This window comes from Carcharodon carcharias, chromosome 38 (genome assembly GCF_017639515.1).
Source record: "Carcharodon carcharias isolate sCarCar2 chromosome 38, sCarCar2.pri, whole genome shotgun sequence".
In the NCBI taxonomy this organism is placed as follows: Eukaryota; Metazoa; Chordata; class Chondrichthyes; order Lamniformes; family Lamnidae; genus Carcharodon; species Carcharodon carcharias.
Genome location: NC_054504.1, coordinates 2,318,387 through 2,335,908, shown reverse-complemented (window position 1 = coordinate 2,335,908; position 17,522 = coordinate 2,318,387). Strand labels below are relative to the sequence as shown.

The 17,522-nt window shown below is 45.2% G+C and overlaps 1 protein-coding gene across 1 annotated transcript in view; it reads right to left on the bottom strand.

Annotated features, from left to right (window-relative positions):
- The window catches only part of LOC121273046 (BTB/POZ domain-containing adapter for CUL3-mediated RhoA degradation protein 1-like), a 106,682-nt gene extending 92,912 nt beyond the window's left edge, over positions 1–13,770 (bottom strand). Inside the window, exons 1-2 of the mRNA XM_041179996.1 lie at positions 13,481–13,770; positions 12,874–13,043 (exon numbers count right to left, since the gene is read on the bottom strand). Coding sequence (XP_041035930.1) covers positions 12,874–13,043; positions 13,481–13,715 — 405 coding nt within the window. The 5' untranslated portion in view covers positions 13,716–13,770. The remainder of the gene's footprint in view (positions 1–12,873; positions 13,044–13,480) is intronic.
- Between the last annotated feature and the right edge of the window lie 3,752 nt (positions 13,771–17,522).

The window sequence follows — 17,522 nt, the reverse complement described above, 5'->3', positions numbered from 1 at the left end:
CAGTTATACCACTCTCTCTCACACTGACCCTCAGTATAAGACACTCAGTTATAACACTCTCTCTCTCTCACTGACCCTCAGTTAAGACACAGTTATAACACTCTCTCTCACAATGACCTTCAGTATAAGATTCTCAGTTATAACACTCTCTCTGTTACACTGACCCTCAGAATAAGACTCTCAGTTATAACACTCTTTCTCTAACGCTGAACATCAGTATAAGATTTTCAATTATAACACTCTCTCTCTCACACTGACCCTCAGTATAAGGCTCTCAGTTATAACACTCTTTCTCTCACGCTGAACCTTAGTATAAGATTCTCAGTTATAACACTCTCTCTCTCACACTGACCCTCAGTATAAGACAAAGTTATAACACTCTCTCTCACAATGACCCTCAGTATAAGATTCTCAGTAATAACACCCTCTCTGTTACACTGACCCGCAGTATAAGACTCTCAGTTATAACACTCTCTCTGTTACACTGACACGCAGTATAAGACTCTCAGTAATAACACTCTCTCTGTTACACTGACCCTCAGTATACGACTCTCAGTTATAACACTCTCTCACACGGACCCTCAGTATAAGGCACTCAGTGAAAACACTCTCTCTGTTACACTGACCCTCAGTATAAGACTCTCATTTATAATCCTCTCCCTATCACAGTGACCCTCAATATAAGACTCTCAGTTATAACACTCACTCTGTTACTCTGACCCTCAGTATAAGATTCTCAGTTATAACACTCTCTCTGTGACATTACGGTTAGTATAAGACGCTCAGTTATAACACACTCTGTTACACTGACCCTCAGTATAAGGCTCTCAGTTATAGCACTCCCTCTGTTACACTGACCTTCAGTTTAAGACTCTCAGTTATAACACTCTCTCCGTTACACTGACCCTCAGTATAAGACTTTCAGTTATTACACTCTCTATGTTACACTGACCCTCAGTGTCAGACTCTGACTTATAACACTCACTCTGTTAAACTGACCGTCAGTATAAGCATCTCAGTTATAACACTCTCTCTGTTACATTGACCCTCAGTATAAGTCTCTCAGTTAAAAGTCCTCTCTGTTACACTGTCACTCAGTATAAGACTCACAGTTATAACACTCTCTCTGTTACACTGACCCTCAGTATAAGACTCTCAGTTATAACACTCTCTCTGTTACACTGACCCTCAGTATAAGATTCTCAGTTATAGCACTCTCTCTGTTACATTACGGTTAGTATGAGACGCTCGGTTATAACACACTCTCTGTTACAATGACCCTCAGAATAAGACTCTCAGTTATAACACTCTCTCTCTCACACTGACCCTCAGTATAAGACTCTCAGTTATAGCACTCTCTCTGTTACACTAACCCTCAGTTTAAGACTCTCAGTAATAACACTCTGTCTGTCACACTGTCCCTCAGTATAAGACTCTCAGTTATAACACTCTCTCTGTTACACTGACCCACAGTATAAGACTCTCAGTTATAACTCTCCCTCACACTGACCCTCAGTAAAAGACTCTGAGTTATAACTCTCACCCTGTTACACTGACCGTCAGTATAAGACTCTCAGTTATAACACTCTCTCAGTTACATTGACCCGCAGTATAAGACTCTCAGTTATAACACTCTCTCAGTCACATTGACCCTCAGTATAAGACTCACAGTTATAACACTCTCTCTCTGTTACACTGACCCTCAGTATAAGTCTCTCAGTTAAAAGCCCTCTCTGTTACACTGTCACTCAGTATAAGACCCTCAGTTAAAACACTCTCTCTGTTACACTGACCCTCAGAATAGGACTCTAATTTATAACACTCTTTCTGTTACACTGACACTCAGTATAACACTCTCAGTTATACCACTCTCTCTGTTACACTGACCCTCAGTATAAGACTCTCAGTTATAACACTCTGTCTGTTACACTGACCCTCAGTATAATACTCTCAGTTGTAACACTCTTTCTCTCACGCTGACCCTCAGTATAAGATTCTCAGTTATAACACACTCTTTTTCAAACTGACCCTCACTATAAGGCTCTCAGTTATTACACTCTCTCTCTTACACTGACACACAGTATAAGACTCTCAGTTATAACCCTCTCAGTTACACTGACACTCAGTATAAGACTCTCAGTTATACCACTCTCTCTCTCACACTGACCCTCAGTATAAGACACTCAGTTATAACACTCTCTCTCTCTCACTGACCCTCAGTTAAGACACAGTTATAACACTCTCTCTCACAATGACCTTCAGTATAAGATTCTCAGTTATAACACTCTCTCTGTTACACTGACCCTCAGAATAAGACTCTCAGTTATAACACTCTTTCTCTAACGCTGAACATCAGTATAAGATTTTCAATTATAACACTCTCTCTCTCACACTGACCCTCAGTATAAGGCTCTCAGTTATAACACTCTTTCTCTCACGCTGAACCTTAGTATAAGATTCTCAGTTATAACACTCTCTCTCTCACACTGACCCTCAGTATAAGACAAAGTTATAACACTCTCTCTCACAATGACCCTCAGTATAAGATTCTCAGTAATAACACCCTCTCTGTTACACTGACCCGCAGTATAAGACTCTCAGTTATAACACTCTCTCTGTTACACTGACACGCAGTATAAGACTCTCAGTAATAACACTCTCTCTGTTACACTGACCCTCAGTATACGACTCTCAGTTATAACACTCTCTCACACGGACCCTCAGTATAAGGCACTCAGTGAAAACACTCTCTCTGTTACACTGACCCTCAGTATAAGACTCTCATTTATAATCCTCTCCCTATCACAGTGACCCTCAATATAAGACTCTCAGTTATAACACTCACTCTGTTACTCTGACCCTCAGTATAAGATTCTCAGTTATAACACTCTCTCTGTGACATTACGGTTAGTATAAGACGCTCAGTTATAACACACTCTGTTACACTGACCCTCAGTATAAGGCTCTCAGTTATAGCACTCCCTCTGTTACACTGACCTTCAGTTTAAGACTCTCAGTTATAACACTCTCTCCGTTACACTGACCCTCAGTATAAGACTTTCAGTTATTACACTCTCTATGTTACACTGACCCTCAGTGTCAGACTCTGACTTATAACACTCACTCTGTTAAACTGACCGTCAGTATAAGCATCTCAGTTATAACACTCTCTCTGTTACATTGACCCTCAGTATAAGTCTCTCAGTTAAAAGTCCTCTCTGTTACACTGTCACTCAGTATAAGACTCACAGTTATAACACTCTCTCTGTTACACTGACCCTCAGTATAAGACTCTCAGTTATAACACTCTTTCTGTTACACTGACACTCTGTATAAGACTCTCAGTTATACCACTCTCTCTGTTACACTGACCCTCAGTATAAGACTCTCAGTTATAACACTCTTTCTCTCACGCTGATCATTAGTATAAGATTCTCAATTATAACACTCTCTCTCTCACACTGACCCTCAGTATAAGACTCTCAGTTATAACACTCTTTCTCTCACGCTGAACCTCAGTATAAGATTCTCAGTTATAACACTCTCTCTCTCTCACTGACCCTCAGTATAAGACACAGTTATAACACTCACTCTCACAATGAACCTCAGTATAAGATTCTCAGTAATAACACCCTCTCTGTTACACTGACCCGCAGTATAAGACTCTCAGTTATAACACTCTCTCTGTTACACTGACATGCAGTATAAGACTCTCAGTAATAACACTCTCTCTGTTACACTGACCCTCAGTATAAGACTCTCATTTATAACACTCTCCCTCACACTGACCCTCAGTATAAGACTCTCAGTTATAACACTCTTTCTCTCACGCTGAACCTCAGTATAAGATTCTCAGTTATAACACTCTCTCTCTCTCACTGACCCTCAGTATAAGATTCTCAGTAATAACACCCTCTCTGTTACACTGACCCGCAGTATAAAACTCTCAGTTATAACACTCTCTCTGTTACATTGACCCTCAGTGTAAGACTCTCAGTTATAACACTCTGTCTCTTACACTGACCCTCAGTATAACACTCTCAGTTATGACACTCACTCTGTTACACTGACCCTCAGTATAAGATTCTCAGTTATAACACTCTCTCTGTTACATTACGGTTAGTATAAGACTCTCATTTATAACACTCTCTCTGTTACACTGACCCTCAGTAAATTACTCTCAGTTATAACACTCTCTCTGTTACACTGACCCTCAGTATAAGAATCTCAGTTATAACACTCTTTCTCTCACGCTGACCTGAGGGTATAAGGTTCTCAGTTATAACACACTTTCTTTCAAACTGACCCTCAGTATAAGGCTCTCAGTTATAACACTCTCTCTGTTACACTGACCCTCAGTATAAGACTCTCAGTTATATCACTCTCTCTGTTGCATTGACCCTCAGTATAAGACTCTCAGTTATAACACTCTCTCTGTTACACTGACCCTCAGTATAAGGTTCTCAGTTATAACACACTTTCTTTCAAACTGACCCTCAGTATAAGGCTCTCAGTTATCACACTCTCTCTTTCAAACTGACCCTCATATAAGGCTCTCAGTTATTACACTCTCTCTCTTACACTGACACACAGTATAAGACTCTCAGTTATAACCGTCTCTGTTACACTGACGCTCAGTATAAGACTCTCAGTTATTCCACTCTCTCTATTACACTGACCCTCAGTATAAGACTCTCAGTTATAACACTCTCTCTGTTACACTCTCCCTCAGTATAAGACTCTCAGTTATAACACTCTCTCTCACAATGACCCTCAGTATAAGATTCTCAGTTTTCACACTCTCTCTGTCACACTGACCCTCAGTATAAGACTCTCAGTTATAACACTCTCTCTCTCTCACTGACCCTCAGTATAAGACACAGTTATAACACTCTCTCTCACAATGACCTTCAGTATAAGATTCTCAGTTATAACACTCTCTCTGTTACACTGACCCTCAGTATAAGACTCTCAGTTATAACACTCTTTCTCTCACGCTGAACATCAGTATAAGATTCTCAATTATAACACTCTCTCTCTCACACTGACCCTCAGTATAAGATTCTCAGTTATAATACTCTCTCTGTGACATTACGGTTAGTATAAGACGCTCAGTTATAACACACTCTCTGTTACACTGACCCTCAGTATAGACTCTCAGTTATAGCACTCCCTCTGTTACACTGACCTTCAGTTTAAGACTCTCAGTTATAACACTCTCTCCGTTACACTGACCCTCAGTATCAGACTCTCAGTTATAACACTCTCTATGTTACACTGACCCTCAGTATAAGACTCTGACTTATAACACTCACTCTGTTACACTGACCGTCAGTATAAGACTCTCAGTTATAACACTCTCTCTGTTACATTGACCCTCAGTATAAGTCTCTCAGTTAAAAGTCCTCTCTGTTACACTGTCACTCAGTATAAGACTCTCAGTTATAACACTCTCTCTGTTACACTGACCCTCAGTATAAGACTCTCAGTTATCACACTCTTTCTGTTACACTGACACTCTGTATAAGACTCTCAGTTATACCACTCTCTCTGTTGCACTGACCGTCAGTATAAGACTCTTAGTTATAACACTCTGTCTGTTACACTGACCCTGAGTATAAGACTCTCAGTTATAACACTCTCTCTGTTACACTGACCCTCAGTATAAGACTCTCAGTTATAACACTCTTTCTCTCACGCTGACCCTCAGTATAAGACTCTCAGTTATAGCACTCTCTCTGTTACACTAACCCTCAGTTTAAGACTCTCAGTAATAACACTCTGTCTGTCACACTGTCCCTCAGTATAAGACTCTCAGTTATAACACTCTCTCTGTTACACTGACCCACAGTATAAGACTCTCAGTTATAACTCTCCCTCACACTGACCCTCAGTAAAAGACTCTGAGTTATAACTCTCACCCTGTTACACTGACCGTCAGTATAAGACTCTCAGTTATAACACTCTCTCAGTTACATTGACCCGCAGTATAAGACTCTCAGTTATAACACTCTCTCAGTCACATTGACCCTCAGTATAAGACTCACAGTTATAACACTCTCTCTCTCTGTTACACTGACCCTCAGTATAAGTCTCTCAGTTAAAAGCCCTCTCTGTTACACTGTCACTCAGTATAAGACCCTCAGTTAAAACACTCTCTCTGTTACACTGACCCTCAGAATAGGACTCTAATTTATAACACTCTTTCTGTTACACTGACACTCAGTATAACACTCTCAGTTATACCACTCTCTCTGTTACACTGACCCTCAGTATAAGACTCTCAGTTATAACACTCTGTCTGTTACACTGACCCTCAGTATAATACTCTCAGTTGTAACACTCTTTCTCTCACGCTGACCCTCAGTATAAGATTCTCAGTTATAACACACTCTTTTTCAAACTGACCCTCACTATAAGGCTCTCAGTTATTACACTCTCTCTCTTACACTGACACACAGTATAAGACTCTCAGTTATAACCCTCTCAGTTACACTGACACTCAGTATAAGACTCTCAGTTATACCACTCTCTCTCTCACACTGACCCTCAGTATAAGACACTCAGTTATAACACTCTCTCTCTCTCACTGACCCTCAGTTAAGACACAGTTATAACACTCTCTCTCACAATGACCTTCAGTATAAGATTCTCAGTTATAACACTCTCTCTGTTACACTGACCCTCAGAATAAGACTCTCAGTTATAACACTCTTTCTCTAACGCTGAACATCAGTATAAGATTTTCAATTATAACACTCTCTCTCTCACACTGACCCTCAGTATAAGGCTCTCAGTTATAACACTCTTTCTCTCACGCTGAACCTTAGTATAAGATTCTCAGTTATAACACTCTCTCTCTCACACTGACCCTCAGTATAAGACAAAGTTATAACACTCTCTCTCACAATGACCCTCAGTATAAGATTCTCAGTAATAACACCCTCTCTGTTACACTGACCCGCAGTATAAGACTCTCAGTTATAACACTCTCTCTGTTACACTGACACGCAGTATAAGACTCTCAGTAATAACACTCTCTCTGTTACACTGACCCTCAGTATACGACTCTCAGTTATAACACTCTCTCACACGGACCCTCAGTATAAGGCACTCAGTGAAAACACTCTCTCTGTTACACTGACCCTCAGTATAAGACTCTCATTTATAATCCTCTCCCTATCACAGTGACCCTCAATATAAGACTCTCAGTTATAACACTCACTCTGTTACTCTGACCCTCAGTATAAGATTCTCAGTTATAACACTCTCTCTGTGACATTACGGTTAGTATAAGACGCTCAGTTATAACACACTCTGTTACACTGACCCTCAGTATAAGGCTCTCAGTTATAGCACTCCCTCTGTTACACTGACCTTCAGTTTAAGACTCTCAGTTATAACACTCTCTCCGTTACACTGACCCTCAGTATAAGACTTTCAGTTATTACACTCTCTATGTTACACTGACCCTCAGTGTCAGACTCTGACTTATAACACTCACTCTGTTAAACTGACCGTCAGTATAAGCATCTCAGTTATAACACTCTCTCTGTTACATTGACCCTCAGTATAAGTCTCTCAGTTAAAAGTCCTCTCTGTTACACTGTCACTCAGTATAAGACTCACAGTTATAACACTCTCTCTGTTACACTGACCCTCAGTATAAGACTCTCAGTTATAACACTCTCTCTGTTACACTGACCCTCAGTATAAGATTCTCAGTTATAGCACTCTCTCTGTTACATTACGGTTAGTATGAGACGCTCGGTTATAACACACTCTCTGTTACAATGACCCTCAGAATAAGACTCTCAGTTATAACACTCTCTCTCTCACACTGACCCTCAGTATAAGACTCTCAGTTATAGCACTCTCTCTGTTACACTAACCCTCAGTTTAAGACTCTCAGTAATAACACTCTGTCTGTCACACTGTCCCTCAGTATAAGACTCTCAGTTATAACACTCTCTCTGTTACACTGACCCACAGTATAAGACTCTCAGTTATAACACTCTTTCTCTCACGCTGATCATTAGTATAAGATTCTCAATTATAACACTCTCTCTCTCACACTGACCCTCAGTATAAGACTCTCAGTTATAACACTCTTTCTCTCACGCTGAACCTCAGTATAAGATTCTCAGTTATAACACTCTCTCTCTCTCACTGACCCTCAGTATAAGACACAGTTATAACACTCACTCTCACAATGAACCTCAGTATAAGATTCTCAGTAATAACACCCTCTCTGTTACACTGACCCGCAGTATAAGACTCTCAGTTATAACACTCTCTCTGTTACACTGACATGCAGTATAAGACTCTCAGTAATAACACTCTCTCTGTTACACTGACCCTCAGTATAAGACTCTCATTTATAACACTCTCCCTCACACTGACCCTCAGTATAAGACTCTCAGTTATAACACTCTTTCTCTCACGCTGAACCTCAGTATAAGATTCTCAGTTATAACACTCTCTCTCTCTCACTGACCCTCAGTATAAGATTCTCAGTAATAACACCCTCTCTGTTACACTGACCCGCAGTATAAAACTCTCAGTTATAACACTCTCTCTGTTACATTGACCCTCAGTGTAAGACTCTCAGTTATAACACTCTGTCTCTTACACTGACCCTCAGTATAACACTCTCAGTTATGACACTCACTCTGTTACACTGACCCTCAGTATAAGATTCTCAGTTATAACACTCTCTCTGTTACATTACGGTTAGTATAAGACTCTCATTTATAACACTCTCTCTGTTACACTGACCCTCAGTAAATTACTCTCAGTTATAACACTCTCTCTGTTACACTGACCCTCAGTATAAGAATCTCAGTTATAACACTCTTTCTCTCACGCTGACCTGAGGGTATAAGGTTCTCAGTTATAACACACTTTCTTTCAAACTGACCCTCAGTATAAGGCTCTCAGTTATAACACTCTCTCTGTTACACTGACCCTCAGTATAAGACTCTCAGTTATATCACTCTCTCTGTTGCATTGACCCTCAGTATAAGACTCTCAGTTATAACACTCTCTCTGTTACACTGACCCTCAGTATAAGGTTCTCAGTTATAACACACTTTCTTTCAAACTGACCCTCAGTATAAGGCTCTCAGTTATCACACTCTCTCTTTCAAACTGACCCTCATATAAGGCTCTCAGTTATTACACTCTCTCTCTTACACTGACACACAGTATAAGACTCTCAGTTATAACCGTCTCTGTTACACTGACGCTCAGTATAAGACTCTCAGTTATTCCACTCTCTCTATTACACTGATCCTCAGTATAAGACTCTCAGTTATAACACTCTCTCTGTTACACTCTCCCTCAGTATAAGACTCTCAGTTATAACACTCTCTCTCACAATGACCCTCAGTATAAGATTCTCAGTTTTCACACTCTCTCTGTCACACTGACCCTCAGTATAAGACTCTCAGTTATAACACTCTCTCTCTCTCACTGACCCTCAGTATAAGACACAGTTATAACACTCTCTCTCACAATGACCTTCAGTATAAGATTCTCAGTTATAACACTCTCTCTGTTACACTGACCCTCAGTATAAGACTCTCAGTTATAACACTCTTTCTCTCACGCTGAACATCAGTATAAGATTCTCAATTATAACACTCTCTCTCTCACACTGACCCTCAGTATAAGATTCTCAGTTATAATACTCTCTCTGTGACATTACGGTTAGTATAAGACGCTCAGTTATAACACACTCTCTGTTACACTGACCCTCAGTATAGACTCTCAGTTATAGCACTCCCTCTGTTACACTGACCTTCAGTTTAAGACTCTCAGTTATAACACTCTCTCCGTTACACTGACCCTCAGTATCAGACTCTCAGTTATAACACTCTCTATGTTACACTGACCCTCAGTATAAGACTCTGACTTATAACACTCACTCTGTTACACTGACCGTCAGTATAAGACTCTCAGTTATAACACTCTCTCTGTTACATTGACCCTCAGTATAAGTCTCTCAGTTAAAAGTCCTCTCTGTTACACTGTCACTCAGTATAAGACTCTCAGTTATAACACTCTCTCTGTTACACTGACCCTCAGTATAAGACTCTCAGTTATCACACTCTTTCTGTTACACTGACACTCTGTATAAGACTCTCAGTTATACCACTCTCTCTGTTGCACTGACCGTCAGTATAAGACTCTTAGTTATAACACTCTGTCTGTTACACTGACCCTGAGTATAAGACTCTCAGTTATAACACTCTCTCTGTTACACTGACCCTCAGTATAAGACTCTCAGTTATAACACTCTTTCTCTCACGCTGAACATCAGTATAAGATTCTCAATTATAACACTCTCTCTCTCACACTGACCCTCAGTATAAGACTCTCAGTTATAACACTCTTTCTCTCACGCTGAACCTCAGTATAAGATTCTCAGTTATAACACTCTCTCTCTCTCACTGACCCTCAGTATAAGACACAGTTATAACACTCTCTCTCACAATGACCCTCAGTATAAGATTCTCAGTAATAACACCCTCTCTGTTACACTGACCCGCAGTATAAGACTCTCAGTTATAACACTCTCTCTGTTACATTGACCCTCAGCATAAGACTCTCAGTTATAACACTCTGTCTCTTACACTGACCCTCAGTATAACACTCTCAGTTATAACACTCACTCTGTTACACTGACCCTCAGTATAAGATTCTCAGTTATAACACTCTCTCTGTTACATTACGGTTAGTATAAGACTCTCAGTTATAACACTCTCTCTGTTACACTGACCCTCAGTAAATTACTCTCAGTTATAACACTCTCTCTGTTACACTGACCCTCAGAATAAGACTCTCAGTTATAACACTCTTTCTGTTACACTGACACTCTGTATAAGACTCTCAGTTATACCACTCTCTCTGTTACACTGACCCTCAGTATAAGACTCTTAGTTATAACACTCTGTCTGTTACACTGACCCTGAGTATAAGACTCTCAGTTATAACACTCTCTCTGTTACACTGACCCTCAGTATAAGACTCTCAGTTATAACACTCTTTCTCTCACGCTGAACATCAGTATAAGATTCTCAATTATAACACTCTCTCTCTCACACTGACCCTCAGTATAAGACTCTCAGTTATAACACTCTTTCTCTCACGCTGAACCTCAGTATAAGATTCTCAGTTATAACACTCTCTCTCTCTCACTGACCCTCAGTATAAGACACAGTTATAACACTTTCTCTCACAATGACCCTCAGTATAAGACTCTCAGTGATAACACTCTCTCTGTCACACTGACCCTCAGTATAAGACTCTCATTTATAACACTCTCCCTCACACTGACCCTCAGTATAAGACTCTCATTTATAATCCTCTCCCTGTCACAGTGACCCTCAATATAAGACTCTCAGTTATAACACTCACTCTGTTACTCTGACCCTCAGTATAAGATTCTCAGTTATAACACTCTCTCTGTGACATTACGGTTAGTATAAGACGCTCAGTTATAACACACTCTCTGTTACACTGACCCTCAGTATAAGGCTCTCAGTTATAGCACTCCCTCTGTTACACTGACCTTCAGTTTAAGACTCTCAGTTATAACACTTTCTCCGTTACACTGACCCTCAGTATAAGACTCTCAGTTATAACACTCTCTATGTTACACTGACCCTCAGTATAAGACTCTGACTTATAACACTCACTCTGTTACACTGACCGTCAGTATAAGACTCTCAGTTATAACACTCTCTCTGTTACATTGACCCTCAGTACAAGACTCACGGTTATAACACTCTCTCTCTGTTACACTGACCCTCAGTATAAGTCTCTCAGTTAAAAGTCCTCTCTGTTACACTGTCACTCAGTATAAGACTCTCAGTTATAACACTCTCTCTGTTACACTGACCCTCAGTATAAGACTCTCAGTTATAACACTCTTTCTGTTACACTGACACTCTGTATAAGACTCTCAGTTATACCACACTCTCTGTTACACTGACCCTCAGTATAAGACTCTCAGTTATAACACTCTTTCTCTCACGCTGAACATCAGTATAAGATTCTCAATTATAACACTCTCTCTCTCACACTGACCCTCAGTATAAGACTCTCAGTTATTACACTCTTTCTCTCACGCTGAACCTCAGTATAAGATTCTCAGTTATAACACTCTCTCTCTGTCACTGACCCTCAGTATATGACACAGTTATAACACTCTCTCTCACAATGACCCTCAGTATAAGATTCTCAGTAATAACACCCTCTCTGTTACACTGACCCGCAGTATAAGACTCTCAGTTATAACACTCTCTCTGTTACACTGACACGCAGTATAAGACTCTCAGTAATAACACTCTCTCTGTTACACTGACCCTCAGTATACGACTCTCAGTTATAACACTCTCTCACACGGACCCTCAGTATAAGGCACTCAGTGAAAATACTCTCTCTGTTACACTGACCCTCAGTATAAGACTCTCATTTATAACACTCTCCCTCACACTGACCCTCAGTATAAGACTCTCATTTATAATCCTCTCCCTGTCACAGTGACCCTCAATATAAGACTCTCAGCTATAAAACTCACTCTGTTACACTGACCCTCAGTATAAGATTCTCAGTTATAACACTCTCTCTGTTACATTACGGTTAGTATAAGACGCTCAGTTATAACACACTCTCTGTTTCACTGACCCTCAGAATAAGACTCTCAGTTATAACATCTCAGTTATAACACTCTCTCTCACAGTGACCCTCAGTATAAGACTCTCAGTGATAACACTCTCTCTGTCACACTGACCCTCAGTATAAGACTCTGAGTTATAACACTCTCTCTCACACTGACCCTCACCCTCTTTGTCACTCCTGCCCCACCTTCAGTGCCTGCTGACAGTCCTCCACCAGCCCTTCGATGAGGTAGTATTTCGCTTCAAGAAGCAGTTCCTTGATTTCTCGCACTGCTTCAGGGAGGGGGATGGATCCATCTCGGAGGTAGTTAAGCAGCGTGCCAAAGTGCTGTCCACTCCTGTCGACCAGGATCCAACCTGCCGATTGGGACAGCGGGAGTTAGTCACAGGACACTTACAGCACCCGGAAGAGACCATTCGGCCCCTCCTAAACGGTGCTGGCTCTCCCGGTATGATCGATTCATCCTATCCCGCTGCCCCACCGAATCCCCGTAACCCTGCATGTTCTCCCCTGTCCGATCACAATCCCATTCCTTCTCCAGCACCTCGATTGACCCTCCCTCCCCCACACACTCTCAGGCAGCGCGTTCCAGATCCTAACCTCTCGATTAACCATACCCCCACCCCCCCCGACAACCTCAGGCAGCGCGTTCCAGATCCTAACCCCCTTCGATTGACCCTCCCTCCCCCACACACCCTCAGCACGTTCCAGATCCTAACCCCTCGATTGACCCTCCCCTCCCCCGTCCTCCTCTCGCCATTGACCGTGTTCCTTGGCTGGAGCGATACGAGACCTTCCTGGTCCCGCAGGACCTCCGTGTTGCCATCGGACATGGCCTTGAGGGCCGTCTCCTGCTTGGAGAGGGTCTGCACCGTGGTGTAGTGCAGGAAGCCCCCCACGTTGAACTTCACATACTTGCTGCTGCTGCTGCTGCCGGAGGGGGCCAAGGTCTTCCTGTCGGCCGGAGAGGTCACCAACAGGAGGGGAACCTCCGCCCCCTCCCCGGGGGCGTCCGAAACTCCGGACATGCCCGGCCCAGCGGGGAGTGGGTGAGGGGAGGAGGAGGAAGGGGAGGCGGGGGGAGGGGTGGGGGGGGGGGGTATATATATCGCGGAGGCGATCACATCGATCGATGGCGCGCCGGGGGGTGGTTGGGGGGGGCGGGGGTGCAGTTTGGTCCCTTTAAAGCTTCAAGGCCCAAAGCCCAGCCATACGCCGGGTCGGGCGGAATCTTCGAGGTGCGTCAGTGCAAGCTGGGGGTGGGGGGCGGGGGCCCTTTAAGCTCCTTCCAAGTCCAAGAGCGGCTGACTGTTACCGGGGGGTGGGTGCGGGGATTGAGGGAGAGGTCGCTTTAAATCTTAAACAGGCAAGGGAGCCGGCAAAGGGGGTGAGGGGGGTTGGGGGGGGGGGGTGGGTGGGGGAAGCAGAGGTGGGGGCAAAAGTCGCTTAAATCTTAAAGGGGAGGGGCGCCAAACACAGGAGAGGGGTCCCAAGGGACAAAAGGGGGTGGGTCCCTTTAAGTCTTAAGAGGGCACCAGAGGTCCCTTTAAACCTTGACTGCAGTGGGGGGAGGGGAGTGGTGGGGGGGGGGTGGAGATGTTCCTTTATGTTTTCGAGGCGATGCCAAGATCAGAGGGGAGGGCCCTTTAAGTTTTAAAGGGGGGGAGAGAAAAAAAAGGGCAAGGGGGGGGGTGTCCCTTTAAGCCTTAGAGGCGGGGTGGGGAGAGTTACAGTAAGTACGGGGTGGGGTGGACACTTTATATCTTAAAGGGGACACTGATAAGAGAGAGAGAGAACTGTCCCCTTCAATTACTAAATGGGGCAAAGGGAAGGGCCCTTTTAATCTGGAATGGGGAGTGGGGGGAGGTCCCTTTAAATCTAGAAAGGGGGGGGGCAAGAAGGACGGGGGAGGTCCCTTTAAATCTGGAATGGGGAGCGGAGGGAGGTCCCTTTAAATCTAGAAAAGGGGGGGCAAGAAGGGCAGAAGGGAAGGTCCCTTTAAATCTGGAATGGGGAGCGTGGGGAGGTCCCTTTAAATCTAGAAAAGGGGGGGCAAGAAGGGCAGAAGGGAAGGTCCCTTTAAATCTGGAATGGGGAGCGGGGGGGAGGTCCCTTTAAATCTAGAAAAGGGGGGCAAGATGGGCAGAAGGGGAGGTCCCTTTAAATCTGAAAAGAGCGGAGGTTCCCTTTAAGCTTTAAAGGGGATACCAAAGACAGATCGGTGCGGTCCCTTTAAGTCTTAAAGGGACACCCACACTAAACGTTCACGGGGTAAAGGGGCAGTGGCTGTGACCAAGGCCTGGGGTTGGTGGGGGGTGGGGAAGAGGAGAGGGTTGGGGGGCTTCAGCTGGCCTCCGCCGCCGCCGCTACCTCCTCCATGAGCAGCAGCGAGAATCACCGGTACGCCGGCGTCGCCGCCATCGAGCGCAGCGGACTGACGGGGAGCGGGAGGAGGGCGGGCCTTCGTCCTGCCATTTCGGCTTTCCCATTGGCCAACCGTGCCGTCCATCAAGGAGTCACGTCCTCCCATTGGCTGGGCCCGCATCCACAGGCAGTGCCCGCCCCCCCGGTACGCTCCATCTCCATTGCTCAAGATCGCCGTCAATCAGGCAGGGCGGCGCCCCCATTGGACAAGGTGCGGAGGGTGGGGTGGGCCTTGCAGCTAACGGCCCGCCCTTCGCGCCTATTGGAGGGGGGGTCAGGTTACGAGGGATCCTCCCGATTGGACAGTGCTGTTGTCAGTCTGGAGGACGTCACCTCGCCCGAGGATGATCCCAGTCCGCTTCACGCACCCCATTGGAGACAGCCCATCAGAGGCTTATTTCAATTGGACAGAGTCGCTGTCAGTCTGGAACGTCTACCACCCCCCAAGCCAGGAAATGGTTGGGAACCACGCCCCCACACTCCCATTGGATACTTTCCACCGCCTCCTCATTTCTAATGGAGAACAGCGCTGTCAATCAGACGAAGCTCCACCCGCTGCCTCACACGCAGACCCAATGGGGCCAGCGCTGTCTTCCCATCCTCTTGTTCTATTGGTTGACGTCGAATCCTCCTTCCTTGCCATTGGTGCTTCGTACCGCAACGGTCAGCCCCGTCATGGCGAATCAATCCCCGCCCCCACCTCCGGCTGCTGCTGCGATTGATCTATGTCGGAAATTTCTCCCTTCCCATTGGGTGCCCTCTCCGTCAATCATTACAAATCGGTCTTCCTATTGCCCCAACGAGTCAAACGAGCCTATTCCCGCCCCCTGCTGCTGCTATTGGACAGCTCCGAGCCGCTCCTCCTGCCGATTGGATAACCGGGCTGTCAATCCAGAAAAAAGAAAATAGAGCGCGAAGGCGCCTTTCGGCCGTTAGGAGCCGCCCTCACGCGCCTTTAAAACAACAATAAATTAAAATACGCTTTAAAATCTGGGAAGCGAGAATCGAAATTGATTCTGAAATGGGTTTTGCCATCCAGAGGGAAACAAAAAAAATAAGCGTTGCTTTATCGGAGAAAAATGTTTCGACCAGGTCCCGCCCATCAATTGGACGGCCGCCCATTGGGCGGAATAAACGTCAATCAAGCTCTTCGCCTTCTGATTGGAGAAGATGCGCGTCAATCCAGCGCCTCGCCCTGTGATGGGGCGGGATGGACGTTATTCAAGCGCTCCCGCCCTCTGCTTGGACGAGACGTACGTCAATCGAACGTTTCCCCTCGCGAATATCCCGCCCACCAATCAAGAATTTTGCCCTCTGATTGGATCAGATGTGCGTCAATCACATCTCTCGCCCTGTGATTGGATGGGATGGACGTCATTCAAGCGCTCCCGCCCTCTGTTTGGACGAGATGTACGTCAATCGAACGTTTCCCCTCCCGTGCGTCCATCCCACCAATTTTTCGTTCCGTCCTCTGATTGGACGGCGCCTACGTCAATCAAGCCTTCCGCCGTCTGATTAGATGAGACGTACGTCAGTCAAGCAAGGCGGACGGTTAGCTCGATGGATTTGAATTCGCGAGCGTTTTCACTTTTATTTGTGTTTCTTTTCCGGCCACCAGAGAGTTCATGGCGTTTAGGGTCGCTTATGAAAAACCTGCCCTGAGACTGGGTATAGAGAGAGGGAGAGAGAGAGAGAGAGAGAGAGAGAGAGAGAGATGGCCCGCCTCCGCTTGCCGCTGATTGGTGAGTTCCCGCCTGCACTCAGCGGGGGCTCAATGCCGATTGGCCGGAGCGCCTGACAATCAACTTGAAGGAGGAGGAGGAGGAGGAGGAGGGGGGGGGGGGGTGGGGCCGGTTGCCTAGCGACCAGCCAGGAGCGGGAGGAGGCCATTCAGCCCATCGAGCCCTGGCGGCCATTTTGACCAAGATCATGGCTGATCTGAGGGTAACCAGAAATCCGCACCCCCCCCCCCCCAACCCCAACCCCCAGACCACCGAACACCCACCATACCACTCCCCCCCCAAACCCCAATAACCTTTATCCCCCCCCCCCCACCCAGTTAAGCAGGAATCCATCCTCCTCCACCTCCAAAACACTCAATGCCTCCACCTCCACCGCCTTTGGAGGGAGGGAGTTCCAATGAGTCACCGCCCTCGGAGCGAAAACGCCTTGTCTCCGTCTTAAATGGGAGACCCCTCCCCCACTCCCCTCCTCCTCCCCCTCCACTCCCCCCTCCGCCTCCTTCCCCCACTCCCCTCCCCTCCCCCCACTCCTCCTCCTCCCCCCACCCCACTCCCTTCCCTCCCCCACCTCCTACCTCCCCCACTCCCCTCCTCCTCCCCCTCCACTCCCCCCTCCGCCTCCTTCCCCCACTCCCCTCCCCTCCCCCCACCCCACTCCCTTCTCTCCCC